The 14138-nt window shown below is 36.0% G+C and overlaps 1 protein-coding gene across 3 annotated transcripts in view; it reads right to left on the bottom strand.

Annotated features, from left to right (window-relative positions):
- Window positions 1-12229, bottom strand: part of USP15 (ubiquitin specific peptidase 15) — a 162108-nt gene extending 149879 nt beyond the window's left edge. For all 3 annotated transcript variants that reach the window (XM_066258881.1, XM_066258882.1, XM_066258885.1), the window contains exon 1: window positions 12115-12229. In XM_066258881.1, the coding sequence (XP_066114978.1) occupies window positions 12115-12203 (89 nt within the window). In that variant the 5' untranslated portion in view covers window positions 12204-12229. The remainder of the gene's footprint in view (window positions 1-12114) is intronic.
- Window positions 12230-14138: the final 1909 nt, after the last annotated feature.

Genomic DNA, 14138 nt, shown 5'->3' with positions numbered 1-14138 from the left:
GTAATTTTTTTTTCCTTTTTGTGTTTTTCTGAAGCTGGAAACAGGGAGGCAGTCAGACAGACTCCCGCATGCGCCCGACCGGTATCCACCTGGCATGCCCACCAGGGGGCGATGCTCCGCCATCCAGGGCGTCGCTCTGCCGCAACCAGAGCCATTCTAGCGCCTGAGGCAGAGGCCACAGAGCCATCCTCAGTACCCGGGCCAACCTTGCTCCAATGGAGCCTTGGCTGCGGGAGGGGAAGAGAGAGACAGAGAGGAAGGAGAGGGGGAGGGGTGGAGAAGCAGATGGGCACTTTTCCTGTGTGCCCTGGCCAGGAATCGAACCCAGGACTCCCGCACGCCAGGCCGACGCTCTACCACTGAGCCAACCAGCCAGGGCCGCCTTTTGTAATTTTTAACCTCAGCAAATGAGTTTTCTGTTCCACTGTTTCTCTTTAAATGACAACAATGCAAAGCTGAGAATTCTTGTGATTGGCCACAAACTTTAGAACAGAAAACACAAAAATTCTCATAATACATCTGCAACGTGTTAAGACTACATGAAAAAAAAATTTTTTTTCTTTTTTAAGAGGTTTTCTCAAGTTGTGGTAAACACTAAGCTGTGGATGAATTTTTTCACATCCAATTTCAAATTGTTTTCATGATTATTTTTGCTTATAAATGTTCTTACCTGAATAGGTATGAACTCTTAAATATATTGTAGAAAAGTACTAGACCAAAATTCTTTTCTTGGGATTACTTCTTGTAAGGTATTTGAAAAGTTACTAGGCACTATAGCCTCTAGATTTTGTATCTTAGAAGTGGAAATTCATTCATTCAAAAATATATATTGGAGGTCTAATATGCTATATCGTATTAATAGATGGTTATCAAAATAGCCAAGGCCTGACCAGGCGGTGGCACAGTGGACAGAGCGTCCAACTGGAATACAGAGGACCCAGGTTCGAGACCCCGAGGTCGCCAGCTTGAGCATGGGCTCATCTGGTTTGGGCAAAGCTCACCAGCTTGGACCCAAGGTCTCTGGCTCAAGCAAGGGGTTACTTGGTCTGCTGAAGGGCCACGGTCAAGGCACATATGAGAAAGCAATCAATGAACTAAGGTGTCGCAATGAAAAACTGGTGATTGATGTTTCTTATCTCTCTCCATTCCTGTCTGTCCCTTTCTATCCCTCTTTCTGACTCTCTTTCTCTGTAAAAAAAAAAAAAAAAAGCCAAGGTCCCTATGTTCATGGAATTGAGAATTCAGTGCAGAGGGTATATAATTAAGATATGCAGTAAAATATCTTGGTAAGTGCAGTGAATGAAAAGTACAAGGAGCCATGAAAACATAAAAAAGGGGTCCTGTTTAGAATAAAGGATTTGAGGAATAAAAGGAGATATTTCAAGAAGAGTAAGAAAAAAAAAAAGCTATCGAGATTGAAGGAACAGCATGTGCTAGGGCCAAAACAACTTTGGGTGTTTGGTTGAGAACTTACTAAATGATGTTTGAGTTTATGACAGGGACTAGAAATGCTAGATATGGCTAGAAAGGTATCTGGGCACAGTCTATATAGTCTATGAGATAATGATAAGGAACGTATTCTAATGTAATGAAAAGTCACTGGGAGATTTTTAGAAGGAAAGAGATATGATCTGACATATTTTTCATGAAGACCACTGGGAATATTTCACAGGATTGTTGGGAGGATCAAATACATATGAAATGATTACTAAATCAAAAACTTACATAGTTATGTCATGAGTAATTTAAAAGGTCTAAATTGTATGGTGCTAAATATTCTGAAGGCATCAAGAAAGACAATTTGTATTGTAGTCTGTACAGAATGATTTTTTCAATGGCTCCAGAGAGGCTAGGTCAATTTTAGTCCTTCAAATAAATCTGAGTTCATTTTAAGACAGTCTTCAAATACAGAAGAGCTACACAAAGAACTAAAAAACTCAGAATTTGGGGGGGGGGTAGGGGATAGTGATGGAGAGAAAAGATAGGAGAGTTTCAAAAGTTTAGTGTTTTATTGGAATGCTACTCAGTCATAAGAAATTATGACATAGTGCCATTTATGACAATATGGATGAAATTTAAGAACATTATAATGAGTGAAATAAGTAAATCAGAAAAAGCTAAGAATTGTATGATTTTATACATAAGTGGTATATAAAATTGAGACTGATGGACATAGGTAAAGGTGAAGTGGTTAACAGGGGGAAAGGAACATGGGGGAGGGGATGGGGAAGGGGGAGGAGGAAGAGTATAAAGAGGGACAAATATAAGGTGACAGAAAATGATTTGACTTTGGGTGATGGGTATAGAACATAATCAACAGTTCAAATGCTATAGAAATGTTTACCTGAAACTATGCACTCTTAGTAATCCCATATTAAAATTAATTTCCTAAATAAAATATAAAAATTTAAAGAAATGTACTATATAAAAGGCAATTAAGTTTGCTACAAACAAATAAATACAAGTAAAACTGGGGTAATCTAAACGCAACCAGCTGAATATATCAATGCCAATATTCTGACTTTGATATTTAACTGCTGTTTTTTAAGATTTGGCATTGGGGGAAACTAGGTAAGAGGCATAAGTAATTTCTTTGCATTACTTTCTTACAGCTGCATGTAAATCAATAATTATATAAAACTGAAAGTTTTAATTAAAACTATATGCAAAAAAAAAAAAGTTTAGTGTTTTTATATATACTAGAAGCAAATTTAAGAAAGATATATAGGAAGTAATAAGTGATTCAGAATTAGTCCCAGATATAAAGTTTAAAAGTAGTAGAGTAAATCCCAATAGCAGGATTTAGGAGACCATAAAACTAGTGAATGTGCATTAGCAGCAGTTCTTATTTTGTTTGTTTAGTATATGCTTATGTAGACAACTTTCAGATAAGAGATTCTGAATGCTTATCTAATATATGACCTAAATATAAGTTTATTTTTTAAAAAATCCTACCTTTTCATCTACAAAGTAGGAATAAGACAGTTGTTTTGTTTTTTTTTTTACAACAACAAAAAATACACAAAAATATCAGCCTAATCCAGTTTGCCAAACTTAATCTTAGGACAATATAAATATTTTGTGCAAAATTAATGGCATAAACAATCCTGTATGTTAATCTGTTAATTCACTCTATGACTAATCCTCTCATTTAATGCTTGTGTTTAAATTACATTTGAGTAGCACTAGCATAAAACCATTTTAAATAAGGGAGACATTGACAGTATCTATTTAGTATTTTACTAAATATTTCACTGAAATTTTTTTAAGTACCAGAGACTAAACTCAGAACTTTATTTTTTCAGTAAAACGTAACCAAAGAAATCTATGAAGTTCTTTTAAATAAACAAATGGCTAGGTCAGTCATCCCTTTATATCTTAACTTTTAGATTTCAAGCATTTCCAACATATTTTTTGTTCTGCACAATAAATTCATTAGTTAGCAAGAACTCATTTTTATGACTTCTTTTTACATCTCAATTAAGATACAAATAAGAAACTCAAGAAGGAAACCAAGATTGTGAAAGTGAAAAAAAAACCCACAGCAAGGGAAGAAATTCTGTAAATCACCTATCAGATAATGAATTTGTATCTAGAATCTGAAAAGAACTCTTAAAATTCAATAATACAAAGACAAATGACCAAATTTAAAAATAGGCAAAGGATCAAGACAGACCTTTTGCCAAAGAAGATATACAAATAGCCAATAAGCATATATGCAAAGATGTGCAACATCATCAGTCATTAAAGAAATGCAAATCAAAACAGCAATGAGATACAACAACATACCCACTAAGATGGCTATAATGAGAAAGACAAAACCTTGACAAGGTTATGGAGAAATCAGAACCCTCAGACACTGCTGGTAGTGATGTAAAATAAAATGGTACAGCCACTTTGGAAAAGAGTCTGTTAGCTTCTCAAAAACTTAAACATAGGGACCCAACAATTCCACTCCTAAGTATAAAACCTAGAGAAATAAAAACTACAGCTACACAAAAACTTGTACACAAATGCTCACAGCCAAAAAAAAAAAAAAAAAAAAAAAAGTAAACAACCCAAAGGTCCATCAACTGATGAAGGGATAAATTCAATGTGGTCTCTCTGTACAGTGTAATATTTGGCAATAAAAAGAAATGAAGCACTGATACATACTACAACGTGGATGAACCTAAAAACATTGTTAACTGAATGAATCCAGACATAAAAATCACATGTATTATGATTCCATTTATACGAAATACTCAGAATAGGCAAAGCTACAGACTAGAATGTAGAATAATAGCTGCTGTGACTAGAGCAGGAAGAGTTGGGGAGAAATTGGGGGATTGCAAATAGGTAGGGGTATGTTTCAGGGATGATAAAAAGGATTCCAAAATTAACTGTGGTAATGGTTGCACAACTCTGAGAATATACCCAACCCCAGTGAATTATACATGTTAAGTGGGTAGAAGTGTACAATAAGTGAATATATCACAATAATGCTCTTTTATACATACATATATATGTGTATACTTATATACATACATATATATTAAGGGTGGGGTTATTGGGGATGATTTTAGAGATTGGTTTTGAGTTAGGTTCTGAAGTAACTGCAAGTCGGGAATCAGTAAAATATATTTGAAATAATATGAATGATGTGTAAAGCCCTGTAAGGCAGGAACAAGTACTTAATTTGCAGGAAATGGGAGAGCAGAGCTATCTATACTAGTTAGAAATAAAACTACTAAGACTAGAATACTAAATCAAGGAGACCCAGAAAATTCTATAGGTTTCTCATATGAATAATAGATGAACACGGTGTTTTACTAATGTGACAAAGCTATCACTTCTTGATTTTAATACTTCCAAGTATTCATCCCTCAAAAAGTTGCTTCCATAATAGGGGCATAACTTTATCACTCATAGGCAAGCAGTAAGTACACTTGAAAATGCAGGCTTTTAGAGGTGACTAGGTTAGAATCTCTGCTCTACCACTGACTGAGTATATGACCATTTGTCCTGAACTCTGTACCTGTTTCTATAACTGTAAAATGAGAATAATCAGTTACTTCATACACATAAAAAGCTCTTAATATGGTAAACAAGTGGTAACCATAGCCAAAACTATATAGTACACATAACATCTCAACTATAGCTCTCCTGAGAATCAAAAGGTTCTTTAGCTTGAAATTCATTCAATTTATAAGTATAAATTTTCCACTGATATTAAAGATAAATATCTTGATTCAACTGTTAAACTTTGTTATTAAAACATATTGTTAAATAATATAAAGCAATCCAATCTATCAGGTCTTTTTACCAGGATCACTTCACCTTTATCATTCCAAATCTTTTTTAACTAAAGGAACTTGATGGTCTTTTCATTCACGTAATTAATTTTGTGTCTAATCCTCCCAGGTTTCTACATAACCGACTCTCTAAAACTTAGAATAGCCTCACTTCAGAGCCACTCTTGGATTTGCTTTAAGAGCCTTTGACTTCTTTCACAAAGGAAGCTCTCTTTATGCCTACTTCTTGCTAAACAATTTTCCCTAACAATAAGGAATTATGTACTAATAGCTGGATCTTCTTAAAGCTAAAAGGAGAGTGGAAGGGAATGGGAGCAAGCATTCTTAGTTCCCCTCATGGACAAGAAAAAGTAGTCATTATTCTCCTTTTCTTTCTACAGAACTATAAGGAAACCATGCAGAATTCTCACTGGTGGAAGTGTTCTAAGCATAATGAAATACAAGTTAATCCCACAGAGGTTTTCTGCCTTATATTACAAACTGACATTTTTTTTTTTTTTTTTGAGGAGCCAGTTTTGATAGTCTCTCAGATATGTCATTTTAATTTATACCTCAAACTGAGGTTAATTACCATGAGTCTTATTCCAGGGTTCCTTAGTAGTGACTTCTGTGTAAACTGGAAGATAAACTGAAAGGAACTACATACTCTTGTTTAAAGAACAGATGGAGAAAGAATCTGGAGAAATGACTTCAAGGGAATATATATAAGATAAAGTATGAATTACAGTGGTAACTGAGGAAATGAAAACAAGGCACAAACTGAACTGACATTACTCAAGAAAGAAAAGAAAATCTAGCAATTGTTGAAAAATTCTACATGGGGACTACCAAGGAACAGTTTAACAGTTTAATGACTTAATGAAATACTGAGTTACATTTGACTAGTGATAAGCATGAACGTTTTAATACTAAGGACATATTAATATATCCAGTATTTTAAATCATTATAAACCTGTACTTAAACCTAAACCAGCTCTGAAATGATCAAACAGCTATAAAATAAGGCAAATAAGGGCACTTACTTTAAAGGCTACATAGTATAAAGCATTTAGAATAGAGGCTGGCAGAGTAGGCATTCAATATTCACTAGTGGTGGTATAACCACATGCAAACCAATTGATTTCTCTGCTTTCAGACTCCTTATCTAAAAGGAAGAAATATAAATGTATACTTGATCCGTATTTGAGGATCAAACCAGATAATGCATGTAAACACACTTCTCGGCCTTTCCCTTACCTCCCAACCAATATACCTGATGGTTTCAGTTAACTTTTATAAAAATCATGGCTTATTAATAAAATGAATAAAAGGAAAATCCGTAAATTCATGTAATAAAATGGATATATCTAATGACTAAGATGAAAAAACGTTCCATTAGCAGTAACGCTACTCAGACCGTTAGACCTCAGGAAGAGTTAAAAGAGGTATCAAGACAGTCATGTACCTTCTACTATCTTAATTTAAATGCCTTTTACTTTGAAAATTCACTGAAGGAGTTATTCCTGGAAAAAAAAAGTTAGCAAACATGGAACATAAAATACCAATCATTTATATTTGCATTTTCTGGCTGGGCTATTCCTCTGGATTCACAGTGCAAAAAGAGAGCTTAACATATTTGTAGTTTACTGTAAACTAGCACTTAGATTTATTTATTTAAATTTTTATTGACTGACTTGAAAAAGAGAGGGGAAAGGAGGGAGAGATCCAGATGGATTTCGTTGTTTCATTTATTTATGCATTCATTGGTTGATTCCCATATGTAACCTGAGTGGGACTTGAACCCACAACCTTGGCGTATTGGGACGATGTTCCACACGGCTGAGCTACTTGGCCAGTGCTAAATTAGCACTTTTAAAATATAGGCAAAGTATTAAAACAAAACATCCTATAACCCCTTACTATCTGCTTGTTATTTCTGTAAAACAATTATGAGAAAGGGCCACATGGCCCCTAATAAAAGCTTATGATTACCGATAAACAATTAAAATCCAAAATCTCAACTATAAATGATCTCAGATTCTTTAATTTAAATGCACTTTTGGATCAAAATAACATTTATCTTACATATTCAGGTAGTCTCCTATTAATCTTTAAACATATTTTAATTTCCAGAAGCAAGATATTGTCTATACACTGTCATATCTAAACTAAAGAGTCACAAGAGATGAGTAGAAAATAAAGCAGTAGAATTGTGCCACTAAAATAAAATAGACTCCAAAAGAGGAAAAAATGTCCATTTATTTTCTTTTTCAAGTGAAACCTCATTTCAAAATGCATCTTTAAAATAAGAAGCCGTGCAGTACAGTAATTTTAGGGCCTCAAAGTCCCAAACTACTTGGGTTCAAATATCAGATATATATATCACTGTGTGAACAACTCTCTGAGCCTAGGATTCCTATTCTGTCAAATGTGAATTATGGCACATTCATATTCTAATGCTCTAGAATTGTGGCTCTAAGTAAATAAGTTAACATATGTAAGTACTTAAAACAGTATGTAGCACAATGTTTTTAAATTTAGTATTATAGGTCATGGTGGGACAAATTACTTTTATTATTATACTCATATGCAAGTAAGATTAATATTTGTTATAAAACTATTTTGTAAAAAGACCACTTATTTAATATCTTGTATGCCCTAATGGGAAACGGTATGATTTAGGGAAAAAAAGTCACTAAATAGATAAGTACAGTAACTGACTAAAGCTCTGGATCATCTTGGTCAAGCAGGGTACATTAATCTTAAATTCACTAACAACTTAGAAGTGATTTTAAAAACATGAAAAGACTTAAAGTAGAAAAAAATGCTTTTCTAGATCTTAACAACTAAAATGTGAAAAATATGTTTTAATTTCACTATTTCTGTCTTTATTTTCATCAATTTACCAACACGAAAACGTTTTGCTTTCTAGTTTCATTTCCTGAAAATGATGTACCGTAATCATACCTTATTTGAGTGGTGAACACTTTTCCACGACTAAAAAAATTTCAGCAGTAACAGTAATGTAAATATTTCTTTAGGAAATATATACTAAACAATGTGAAGTTCATATTGATTAATTTTGTCCATTTACATTATTAACTGATGTGATTGTAAGGTTGTTTTCTGGTAGTATAAATCAAAGTTGTACAGACATAAGGGACCATATAAAAGAAAGCCTCAAAGATTTCTAAGTAAAAGAGTAGGAGTAGAAGGAAAGCTCTAACAACACTGAAATCGGTCTCCTATGTAAAATCCACATTGATTTGAATGGACTATTCCTTGGCAATTTATTGAAACAAAAATATACACATCTTAAATGACTAAATACAAATTATTCTCTGATGTTACCTCAAACTTACTGAGCTACTAGGATTTATAGAAAAATGACATGCAAAATTTAATTTGTAAAGTTAACTGTTACTATTGAATTTAGTCGCACATAATAATTAGTAGAAATAATTGGTAAATTAGTGACATTTATTAATAATGGGAAAATAAAGCACAGACTTTGATGATGTTTATTTACTCACAATAGGTCTGTTTTAAAAACTATCTCCAAAAAAAGTATTCCATAAACCATGATTTGTCTTGATAATTCATTTATTTATCATCCTTTTAGCAAGATTCCTCCATTCCTAATATACTTACATGTAATGTACTTTAAACAAATTTTCCTTTTGTCTCATCAGGAAAAACTATCATATACCTGAAGATTAAGTTATCTTTCATTCATCCTATGCCAGGGGTCCCCAAACTACTGCCCGCGGGCCACATGCGGCCCCCTGAGGCCCTTTATCCGGCCCCCACCGCACTTCCGGAAGGGGCACCTCTTTCATTGGTGGTCAGTGAGAGGAGCATAGTTCCCATTGAAATACTGGTCAGTTTGTTGATTTAAATTTACTTGTTCTTTATTTTAAATGTTATATTTGTTCCCGTTTTGTTTTTTTACTTTAAAATAAGATATGTGCAGTGTGCATAGGGATTTGTTCATAGTTTTTTTTATAGTCCGGCCCTCCAATGGTCTGAGGGACAGTGAACTGGCCCCCTGTGTAAAAAGTTTGGGGACCCCTGTCCTATGCTACAAAATTCTAGTTCCTTTATCCTTTTTCTATAGATTCTAACAATCTTGTTCATGGTTCTCTGAATCACACCTTCAAGCTGAAACACAGATCAAGAAACTGCATTATAAAACTACTCCTCTTAGTGCAAATCAATGTTACTTTCATACCTCATCTTTTTAAGAAATATCAATTTTTACTTTTTTGTCTCTATAAAGTCTAGTACCAAGCATTATTATAAAATTTGTTCCTCCTCACCTCAGACCTAGGTAACATATCTTCATCTCTAGAAAGTCAGTTGGAAGATAAAAATCATTGACTATTTACAAATAAACAGAAACTCTAATATCCATGCAGAATCAAATCTTTACCCTTCCCCCAAGCATTAATTACCAGACAGGCCTTATCTGTAAAATGCTCACAGCCTAATTAGTGAAATTTATTCACTTTAATACAAGTGACTACATCAAACATTAGTATTAAAGTTTCAAGAATAAACTTATGGTAAACCTACTTTTTCTTAATAGTCCAGAGAGTCTTTGCAAAATGGTTATATACCTACATCCAGACAATGTTCCATTTGCATATAGCCCATTTCAGCAAAAAATATCATAGGATTTGCCTAAAAACCCATAAATGACTAATCCAAAGATTAAAAAAAAAGGTTAGAAAAGGAGTAACTTTTTAATAAGTTAAAAACTAATTTTAATGAGTTCCAAAAACATGAGCCCAAGTTAACAACTAAATTATTAAATATCTTTACCAATTCTGTATTTGTGAATAATTATCTACTTTGTACTTACCAAATTATCCACCTTACAGCTCTGAATCAAACTTCTGTTCTACACTAGTTCCTTTTTTGATGTTTTACCTGCTAATTGCAAGTAAACTGGCTCACATATAAACCAAACTGGTCTCAGCAAGTCCTCACTACCATCTTGCTCCTGCAATTTTTTTTTCCTTTAAAATATGTGAGGAAATCAAAGCAAGAATAAAAATTTTGTTAAAAAGTTTTAATGCCCACAATACACATATTGCTCCTATCTTCCTGTAGTGTCAACAATACCAACTATTATTTAGTATAACAAGAACATACAACATTAAAGAGAATATCCACATAAACAATTTCCATATACAGATTTATATTTTATGGAAATCCACATTTACCTTTTCATGAGGCGGTGATAGGCTATGTGAATTAAGAATGTTTAACAAACAATAGGAAGCAAGGCCTGATTTGATCTTTAATAATCCATAGGTCAAGGTGTTGCATTAGTGTCCTAGGAAATGCCCAATTTCCCCACACCTCAATATAAATAAGAGGAACACTCCAATATAAATAACAATTTTTAAATTATACTTTTGCTGCAATGCAATAACTGTATTTTACACCTTTAAGAGATTTTTATTTTAAAAATATACTATGGAGCCTAACAAAGTAGAAACAAGTTACCAAAGCCTTAGATCAAAGTACTTAAATTCAAGTCCCAAGTCTGCCATCTAATAGTTTACTTGAAAATGATCCTAACAGCAAAACATTTTAGCAGAAGTGGCAGTAATAAGAAAGTAGCTAAAATGTAATGTTATTTCATAAATAGGAAAATTATCTTTTAGAATATTTCATTGAACCAAGGTAAAACCATATAATGAAATTATTGTCCATATTCATAGATGAAAATACTGAAGTACAATGATTTAAATGAACTTCGCTCAAAGTGATACCGCAAGTTAGGTGGTCTAACGACGATTTAATTCTGGTCTAAATCTTATGCTCCTTTCACTAAGCAATATTGGGGGACACGAGAGGAAAAATACCCTGGAAATTACATACCACTGTTATGGTGATAATGGAAAATGAAAACATTTTTTATTATAATAAAGAGGCATACTGTCCTTCCTAACAAACATACCACTTTCTGCTTATGTTACAAATTCACATAGTTAAGTTATTCTGGATACTACTTGATATGGCCATCAAGTATTAAACTCTCCACACACTGTACTTCCTCCAGCATTTTAAGAATATCCTTCGGTATTTTACAAGTGTGTATATTAGCAAGTGACTTCAGCCTCAAGTGGATTTATCTACTTTGGGCAGGCCTTGTTACGGCTTCAAAAGGGAGGGAAAGGCTACACTTTTAAGAAACGCTGCCGGTTTCCTAAAGCATAAGACCACGTGGTATCTCTCCGGAGCCTACGGTTCCCTACAGCTTCCTCTCCCTCCAGACGAGGGACTGGAAACTAAGGTTTCCTTCTTCGAGCGGCGCCCTGACACATGCCACCTGTGCAGTGAGAACCGCGAACATCCCGAAGCCTACCTCTCGGAAGAATACAAGAATCACGAACAACAGGGAAGTCGGGGTGCCGACCATGCCGGGGAAGGAAACGACTGGTGAAGTAGAGCGGGTGAGGTGGGAGAAGCCGCGGGACCAGGACCTGTCAAACACCGCGACTCACGCCCCAACGACTGGAACCCCTGGTTCGGGAAGGCCTGAGGTGGGAGCGGCACCGCGGGAGGAAGGAGGACGGAGAGAACTGCACGAGACGCCGCCGCGCACCTCCAGCCTCGCAGCCTGTCCGAACTAGCCACGAACCCTGAACCCCATCTCGGGTCCAATGTCTGCCCCAACATTTCAGGAGCTGCCAAAATCCTCCTGCCCAGGGCAGTCGCCGCTGGACCTGCCCGCACCTGTCACTAGCCAAAGCTACAAGCCCGCCATTCCCACCCAGTTTTCCACCACCCTCGGGCAGCCGCGGCCACCTCAGCCCCTTTCCCTCACCAAGTGTCCCCTTTCCGGAGCGAGGTTTTGAGCAGCGTCGCGATGTCAGACCGCTGGATGTCCAGATCCGCCGCTCCGCCTTCCGCCATCTTCTCTCACTAGCGGCAGCGACGGCGGCGGCACGCCCCAGAGCATTGTGGGAATGGCGTCTCGTGGCCCCGCCCAGTCGGCAGGTCGAAACCAAAAGAAACGTGAGGGTGGGGGGCGCCATGGTACAAGGGTTGGACCGGGGGGCTGAGTGCGTGTACTGCGGTGGTCTGCTGCCCTTCATCGCTGCCGCGTCTCCTGCTTGCCTAGCATCTCTCCTTGGCCTCTTCCCTCCGGGGACCAACTTGGTTTTAAGTCTCCTGGGTAGGGATTTGGTCTTCTCTCGCTTGAGCCGTGCTGCTGCCCCGTCCATCCTCGACTTTTGCATTCTCCTCCATCTGCCCCAACAGACGCCTGAAAACCCTTATTTGCGCATTCACTAATGCGCAAATAAGGAAGGGTACGTTGGGGTGGGGCGCGTGAGGACTGCTGAGATATGGGAGGAATTTTAACAGCTCCCTGATGAGTCTTTATGTTGCCAGTCACAGAACCCAAGCTCAGTTTGTCCCAAACAAAGAACAATCCGAACCCGAACGCTTGGCTGCAAGGCCCTTCCTGGGCCCCTTCCTGCGCTCCTATTCCTGCTGTAGGTGGAGAGCTTTTCTAGGCTCTCTGTGCCGCCCTCCCAGGCACACCCAGCTAAGCTGCAATGAAAAACAGGTTCCAGTTCCTTGGCGAACACGGTCTGAAATATGCACCGACTAATGCCGGGCGCTAAAACCTGCAACAAAACCTCTTACCTGGATGTCCTTAGTAACATTTTATTTGCTACATCTTGCTATGGTGTGTACACCTGAAAAGAGAATAACTACTTTGAAATCACTTGTGTTTTAAATGGGTAAATGGAGCCTCTTTAAAGACCCAAGGGCAAGGCACAAAGTAGAGAGGCAAGCTTTTTAACTCGTTACACGCCCACTTGCTATTTCTCAACTATAGTGCACTCACTATTTCTTGTGAAAGCGTGAACTAAAATATAGTGCATCAAAATCACCTAAATACTTGCTTAATAAATAAATTGTAGCAAAACTGTATTTTCAAACATGAAGATATACAGAGATTTTACTTTAAGATTATATATATATATATGTTGTGAAAAGTCTAAAAGATGGATAAGAATTCCATTATGATTTCTCTTGTTTTCCTATTTTTAATGTCTATACTAACTCATTCGGTTGGAATGCAGTAAAGTTGGGTGTAATTATGCTGGTAAGAAGTACTGAAATGTTTCAAATTAACATTATATATTGGCATGGTTTTTTTTTTTTTTATATCAGCATTATGACTATTCATAACACCATTTTGCACATGACAGTCATCCTTGATTGAGAGTCTGAAAACAGCTTCCAGTTACTGCTGTTTCTTATTTGACTCTTCTTTTGACAGGTTAGACTTTCTTTAACTATGACTACCATCAAAAGGTCACATTCCCCTTGCCTCTTTTCCAGCCAACTTCTAAAAGGCAAGTAAATTCTCAAAAAGAGGCAACATGAAATGAAAAGAATATTGGGAGTCATGAACATGAGTTCAAACCTCAACTCAGCCTCTGGCTGCCAAGTACTTAACTTTTATTTTCTTGTAAAAGTGGGGATAGTAATACCTTCAAGGGTTTTTAAGAAGATTAAATGAAACAATATGTGTTTATTGCCTGGGACATAATAGCCAACTAATATTGTTTCCTGGGACAGGGAGAACTATATAATATATAAATTGAAATAAATAAGTTGAAAAATAATTGTGGAATTTGAAGGTAAAACCGTGCTATCATTTTATAAACATAATAAATTGAGATGGGGGTGTCTCATATACATTCTGCTGTCCAGTTTCCTTTAAAAGAAAATGCATGTTTGAAATGTTGAGGACTGTATCCATGCAAAAAAGTAAATTCATTTGTATCACGTGCAAGGCACTGAGTTAACGATATAGATATGCAAGTTTGA

The sequence above is a fragment of the Saccopteryx bilineata genome, chromosome 2 (genome assembly GCF_036850765.1).
Source record: "Saccopteryx bilineata isolate mSacBil1 chromosome 2, mSacBil1_pri_phased_curated, whole genome shotgun sequence".
Classification (NCBI taxonomy): domain Eukaryota; kingdom Metazoa; phylum Chordata; class Mammalia; order Chiroptera; family Emballonuridae; genus Saccopteryx; species Saccopteryx bilineata.
The sequence above is the reverse complement of the archived record's forward strand: the minus strand, read 5'-3'. Positions and strand labels throughout refer to the sequence as shown.